The sequence below is a fragment of the Pleurodeles waltl genome, chromosome 10, assembly GCF_031143425.1.
Source record: "Pleurodeles waltl isolate 20211129_DDA chromosome 10, aPleWal1.hap1.20221129, whole genome shotgun sequence".
NCBI classification, from domain to species: Eukaryota; Metazoa; Chordata; class Amphibia; order Caudata; family Salamandridae; genus Pleurodeles; species Pleurodeles waltl.
In genome coordinates, this window is record NC_090449.1 from 222,339,668 (window position 1) to 222,346,952 (window position 7,285).

The 7,285-nt window shown below is 39.5% G+C and overlaps 1 protein-coding gene across 3 annotated transcripts in view; it reads left to right on the top strand.

Annotated features, from left to right (window-relative positions):
* The window catches only part of LOC138261346 (myosin-11), a 175,078-nt gene extending 168,909 nt beyond the window's left edge, over window positions 1-6,169 (top strand). For 2 of the 3 annotated variants that reach the window (XM_069210196.1, XM_069210197.1), the window contains one exon: window positions 5,423-6,169. In XM_069210196.1, coding sequence (XP_069066297.1) covers window positions 5,423-5,561 — 139 coding nt within the window. In that variant the 3' untranslated portion in view covers window positions 5,562-6,169. Of the gene's footprint in view, window positions 1-2,836; window positions 2,872-5,422 lie in introns of all 3 variants that reach the window. The other variant, XM_069210198.1, reaches the window with a different exon arrangement.
* Window positions 6,170-7,285: the final 1,116 nt, after the last annotated feature.

Below are 7,285 nucleotides of genomic sequence, written 5' to 3' on the forward strand. Positions count from 1 at the left end.
GTTGTAATCCGCCACGGCATCGCTGCAAGCAGCGCTGCCTGTCGGATTACAAGTTCCATTCCACCAGCCTTTCCATGGCTGTAAACAGTGGCGTGGAAAAGCTGGCAGAATAGGGCTGCCCGGGGCCCCTTGGGGGCCCCTGCACTGCCCATGCACTTGGCACTTGGCATGGGCAGTGCAGGGGCCCCCCTGCACAGCCCGTCGCGCATTTCACAGCCCGAATTATGGCCAGTGAAATGTGCGACGGGTGCTGCTGCACCTGCTGCACTGTCACATTGTTGCTGGCTCAATTCTGATCCGGTGTCAATGTTAAGGCCCTCTTCACCGTAGGGCCGGCGGGTAGAAACACTGTTTCCGCCCGCCAGCCCTACGGTGAAGTAGGAATATGACTGGCGGTGTCCTGATGGCACCAGCGGTCAGGTGGCGGATTGAGTTTAGCGGGTGGCCTCCGCCGCCCGCCAGACACAGAATGAGGGCCTCAGTATTTGCAGCTAAGTATAGATGAAGTATAATTAATGGCCATATTCAGGACTGTAATTCAATATACTTACCACTTCAAAATTTGAGTAGTACATATTTCTACTATATTTTTAATTAGAAAAAAGCCTTTTGTGCTCAATATTCTGACAAACAACCAATAGCTGGACTGGCTGCTTTTGATTGCTTTCAACACATAATTTTTTCTCAAAGCTGATGCTCTTAGGAATCTACCCTTAGGAGATAGTTGTCTGTGCCATCACAAACCTTTGTGATGGACCCAGTGGTGGACTTATGCGACCCTCATTTGCAACAGGTGAAAAATGAGTTAATATTTATTCACATATTATTAGTGCATAAGGTACAGTTGTCGACAAGCATGTGTGTGCCCAGTATACCCACATTAGGATGTCTTTTCCTACCCAAGTCAGGTAATGGAATCCCATTACCTTTATTGCATTATGGTCCTTGTCCCACACAATGTATCTCCGTTTCATCTTAATCACCTACAAAGTTCTTCCTCAAAGTCAAAGTTCACAGACACCTTCCATTCACTACTTAAAGTACGTGGAGACCCTGAAAGGTAAGGAAACTAGGATCGGTAATATCTAATCACCATAATTAAAGACAGCACTTAATATACTTACTATCAGCACCTTTGCGCCTCTCTCTGTCTTCTCCTATTTTATTATTTGTATTCTGTTATTCCTACAAAATTTGTGTATTACATCAAACGCTTAATTCTAGCGTTTACCATGACCACTTCTCAATTTTAATTTTCAGTATAGTGTACTTCCAACAATTACATATATTAAGTCACCAAAGAAGCCTTTTTAAATGCTGTATCATATTTTTATAGTGTTCACAATGTACTCTTGAGGAACTAACCAAAGCAACGTTCATAAAGTGCTGCATAAAACATCAAGGGGTGTAATAATGCGACATAGTAATATACAGGCATTACACAAGGAATTCAGGATGATTTGGACCAGGAGCCTATACTAAAATACCTCAAATCATGACTTGATGAGATGTAATTTCTATGTCACCGGGCTCCTTCTTCTTGTTGGTTATTAAACCTAAGTGGGTGGCTTTCTGAAGATTACTGACTCACAGAAAGAGACCTTCACAGCTTTAGTTTATGCTTCAGGAAATCTCAAGGTTACACCTCCAAATATGTATTTTCTCTCCCACCATTTAGTATACCTGGTTCTAAGGGTGACTTTTCAACAAATGCCCGGTTTCAAATTTGTTGATTCGTATTTTTTAAGTAAGTGCTTCCCTGCCCTGGACTACAAAATCCTTACACTTTTGACAAGTCATAACTGCCTAGGTCTTCAAACACTAAATACTTGTTCTGTTCGCCCAACAACACTTACAATTTCATTTGATGGTGTAATATTGTACCTGTCAAAAGTGAATACAAGGCAACATGAGCAAGTCACTATATATCTTTTACTTGGTCATTGGCCAGACAGTGAGGAGTCTTTATGAAGAAGGAGTGACTTTAAATAATAGCAGGGTTTATTAATTCAATTCAATATTTTCAAACAGAAAGTGAGGAGGTATCTAGAGCCTCTGGGTATCTCTTGAGGCTAATGTGGGTCTGTGTAGCATGAATATACGGAGGGAATTTTAAAGCTGAAGCCGCTGATTCGGCACTGGAAGTGTCTGAGGCACACGTTGAAACGACAAAGAGAAACATAGACATTAACAGAAATTATGACAGTAGAGTTAGAGGAGAGGACAATCATGTGTACATTTAGGGACCATACCACCAGTTTTGGGTGGTATGGTCAGCTCTCACAATGGTAAAGAGTTTAAAAAGAGAAAATAATGTGATTTATGTCATTCAAAGCTGGGGAACAGTTGAGACAGATGAGGAAAGAATTATCCCATGGCAGAAGCTTGAAGCACGTTCTCTCTGATGCACCATGAGGGAGATGTGGTGCCACGTTCAGGTTTAGTTAACAAGAAATTAACCTTATTAAAATGTTGGAAATGTGCCCTCTTAAAATGGTACTCACGACTTGTGGGCTGAACAAATATGTGAACTTAACTTATGCAGATTTGATGGCACCGAATAATTCCAGCTCCTCGATGAAGGCTTCTAAGCTCAGAGGTTTAAAGGTTTAAAGTCTATGATTTTTTCATTTTCACATGGCACCACTAGAATATGATTTAGAAATGTTATGCAAATCAAATGATGAAAAATAACTGTGGGAATACATAATGATTCTATTTAATTATGACATCTGTTTTTTTTATTTTTCTATTTTAAAAAAATCACACGATATTTAAGGGTAACAGCTTAACATGTAATGTGATGCATTGATTTTTGCTGACATCTCTATTTCAGAGGGACACAGGAACCTCCACAAAATGACTAAGCAGGTACCCTGCCTCCATCTTTCTGACTAGTAATCGTTGCACAGATATCCATTTCTTTCGAATTAGATACATACATTTTAGCAAAACGTCAAGATCTGGATATCTTTGCAATCTGAGTTTCAAATAAAAGGAAACCAATGACACCTGCACCCTCTTCAGTCCTTCTAAAATTCATGTTTCTCCTCTGCCTGATGGCACATGCCGAGATCTATGCATTCTCACACTCTGTGTAAGACGGCCGGACCTGAATGCCAATTGGATTGCCTTTTCTCCTTTGCATGTGAGATCTTTCTCTTGCACATCTTTTTCTAGAATGATGCAGTAACTTGCCCGCGTAATACTCACTCTAAAACAAATAACTAATATATTGTATTGCAGCCTTCACCACAGAAATGCATATTTCCACCACATACAGTACCACTTGCTCATTGTGAAATGCGCGTTATTTCAGCACAGATACAACACCAAATGTGACTTCACCAAACACCTTGCATAAGGAAACAACATCTTTTCATAGATTAAACTTACTTTGGTCCTGAGTTTTGCCAAACACTTCTTGAAGAATCGAGAAATATAAGCAAATTTGTTAAAATGTCCCAGTTAGCCTAATGGTGTTCTGTCATAAAGGCATGCCTTTCTTGAGCCTTCTGCTTCCATAATGCCAGCTAACCAAAATAAGCAAGAGTGGACAGTCTAGATGCTTGCCTATGCTGCAACACAACTTCAGGCTAGGGTATTTGGCCCATCGCAGACAGTGTAAAAATGCTAAAAACATTTCTAAGCATAATGAAATATGTTGTACTGATTTCTAAGTCTCAAAAATCAGACATCTTGTCTACATTCTTCATTTTCATTTGAGAGTCTCTCCTGACCGATTAATGCAGCTATTTTAAATCTAAGCATTTAGATATACACGTCAATAAGGGATTTCTTGTGTCATCTATAATAATACATCATATAATAAAACAGCCTTTACTCTTGATCCGCTAAAGCAATGCATCGTACAGACTTCATAGTCTTTTTATAATGCACATATCACAGCTTAGCTTTATGAGCGATGAAAGAAAACAGTGGAGGTTTCTACTCAATAAGAAAGAAGTAGGGGCAATAATGCGCACCGTAAATACCAAAAAATCCTGATGATCATATACATAATTCAGAATCGTTGCTGCACCGAGAAGACTCTCCATAAATTGATTATCTGAGAAGGTACTTTGAATGAAAGTACACATTCCGATCTAAACCATCTACATTCAACGGGCATACTTGCACAGTAGACCCCAAGTTCCAAAAAAGGGTTTCCATGTTTACAAATATTCTTCTTTTGTTTATCTCTGCTTGGCTATTTTGACACAAATATTTAAGGAAGCCTTGTCTTAGCAGCAGTCTCTTAATGTTTTCATTGAATGTTTCCAAACCATCTGTACTACCTTTTTTTGCACACACCATTGCATTACTCATTTGTTTACTTTAGTCTGCAGCTAGAAACTGGGGAAGACAAGGCCAGGGATTGTGTATTGTAGGCTTAAATTTAATTGTACTCCATGTTTGTCTATAAAGAATGAAAAGGCCTGTATCTAGTAGAGTTGACTTCTGTCGCTGATAATATGATTAGTCAGCACTTGTAGTTATTCATATGTCATTAGCAGTGCCTAATCGCCACCATATTGACCATAAATGCATATAAGCTAAAGTCCAAATACCAGTCAGTTCTTTGTGTAAAAACATCAGTGGTGTTGGGCTATCGTTCAGTGAAAGCTGCTTTGCATAAAGAAAGAAAACAAGAAAGATTAAGGACTGCAAAGACTAAAACAAAAGTCATTAAATAGGAAGAGTGGGTACATTATTCAATCCAGTCACAACATATATCACAAATTCAGTTTTATGGCCAATAACCATTGAAAGGCAGTTTGACATCGTGGAGTGGTGATTTATTTAAGGCACAACTTGATGAATAGGCTGATTCCCTTAGGGGACTTGTGTTGTCCCATTCTGGGACAGCACTACACTATATTTCATGCTGTTTATCTTTGTCCATTTGACACATATGAACTTCCTAAATGTATGTTAAAAAGTGTTTCTGACATTGACTGTCACATTCACTAGACATTCCAGATGGTACATGGGAAACTTAAGAAATTGCAATCAGTGGAAGAAGACATTTGACACTGCTGCAGAAAGCTCAATGCCTTTTTAAATATTTTGGGCTTCATTTTCATACGAAATGTGTACATCCTCCCCAAATTCATTATTATCTGGATACTTCTTTTGAAAATAAAGCTCTCCATCCTGATTGCTGTATGATCAGAAACCTTCACAAAATGTTTGAGAAACATTTTAGAGCTGTACCATGTACAGAGGTCTCATGTGGCATAATTCACCAAGGTTTCATTCATTCAGCGATCACGAATTCCCTTTGACCTGGTCATGCCTGTGCTTGATGAAATAATCTTGGTTCTGTATCTTTAACCAACAGTGGTGGCAAATAATAATCGAATATTCTGGTGGAACATAAATGCTAGCTCCTTTTAAGTCTTTCTTCTCTTTTCCTCAGACGGGGGAATGAACCCTCTTTTGCCCCCCCTCGCCGATCTGGAGGAGGAAGACGAGCAGTAGATAATGCAGCAGATGGGTCAGAAGAGGATGGGGACTCGCGAGATGCTGATTTTAATGGAACAAAAGCCAGTGAATGAGACTCTCCATGCATACATATATCACAGCTAGCATGGACAGTGTTCTGAATTGTCTAGGTTGATGTTAGGGCTCCTGCGTCACACCGAAACACTACTTCTACTGTCCAACCACAAATCCACATCTTACTACCAGAACGTGGTACAAACCGATATGACTGAAGGATGCACATTTTGAAACCTTGCAAAGAAAATCCTTTGAAAAGTTCTGTGCTTTAATTTTACGTTTGATGTATTTTCATTTGTGAATTCCAGTAGTGAAAAAACTGCTTTTCAAGGGTTCCGTGGTTGGTTCAGTATGTTCTTTGTGGATGAAACATTTTGCAAAATATGATGTTGCCAAAGTCATTGTTTGCTATTCCGTTATTTTGTCCCCATTTGCCTGAGTATGTAATCACTCTTGATTGTTATGTTTTTTTAAATATCTGGTAACTATCCCTCTGATGCACAGCGCACATTAGCATCAAAGTGCCTTCTTTATACACCTGTACTAAAAAATGAAGATTTTGTTGATTAAAAGAGAAAGAATTGAGAATATTGACACTGTTTTCTATGCACTTTGATTGTGCTTAAGCCACTTCCACTAATAAAAGGTTAAAGCACTGGAAAAAGCATTGTGTTCTGTTTTCTGAATGGTAGTCAGCAGAATCATTTTTTAATGTCAGTTGCAAAAAAAAAAAATGTATTCACCATTTAGATAGTCACTTCTCTGGATCTTGGAAAGAAGGTATATGTGGAGAGGAAAAATGATTAAAGTTTTTTAGATTTTTTTTTTTTTTTTTTCAGTTTGCATGTGAATCCACGAGTATATGTTCATGTAGCCTAAGGCATACACCTCCAAGGGACACTTCATTATATTTCTGTCCTGATGAAAGCCCGGTACCTTATAGGCCTTTGAAGGGGCTGAAACATGTCGATACTGATTAGTATTCCAATTTAGACTAGGGTTCTAGGACCATAATATACCTAGAGATCCCCCAGTTGTGCCATATTTGAATCATACCTACTGGCACCATGAATAAAGGGATACCTTGGTGACCAGTAAGGTATTTTTATTTAGACATCAGTAGGATCTATCCCTAGTTCTTCCGTCACCCGGTTTAGCCGACCATAGCCTCTAGGAGCTAGGATGGACCCGATAATGAAGCATGCCATTACTAGAGTGGGTGAGCATCACTAAAAAAGAAAGTACTTCTTTTCTCAAGAGGAAGGGAACCTTGTTGTGAAGAGCGGTAATAATTGTGACCGGTAACTAGGTCCAGGGTTACTTATTTACTGTGATTGGTTTTTCAATTGGGATGGTGTATCACTCCCCTAAAAAAAAGATCCTTCCAGCCCTTTTGGGCTTGAGAACCAACTGAATGTAGGTGGCTTCTCAATGCTCTACGCATAAAGATAGGAGAGGAAAAACTATAAATACAACACGCTTTGGTAAAGCTCATAGGTCTCGCCCATAGGCGAGCTATTGGCTTTGGCAAACGGGTGGTGGTGGCTAATGGGGCAGTGGGAGGGATAACCGGATGATTAAAAGAAACTCTTTAAAGCGGAGCTGGCTGTTATGTAGTGATTTTTAGGTCACAAATTAAGAGATGGGGTGGTTGGGAGGGGGAGAGGAAGGGGGCAGGCAAAGTACAAGAGAGAAAATTGGAAACAAGACAGTGAGAAAGAAGGAGAAAGTGTGAGAGAGGGGAAAAGGGGATAAAGAGAGAAAGAACAAGAAATCAAGG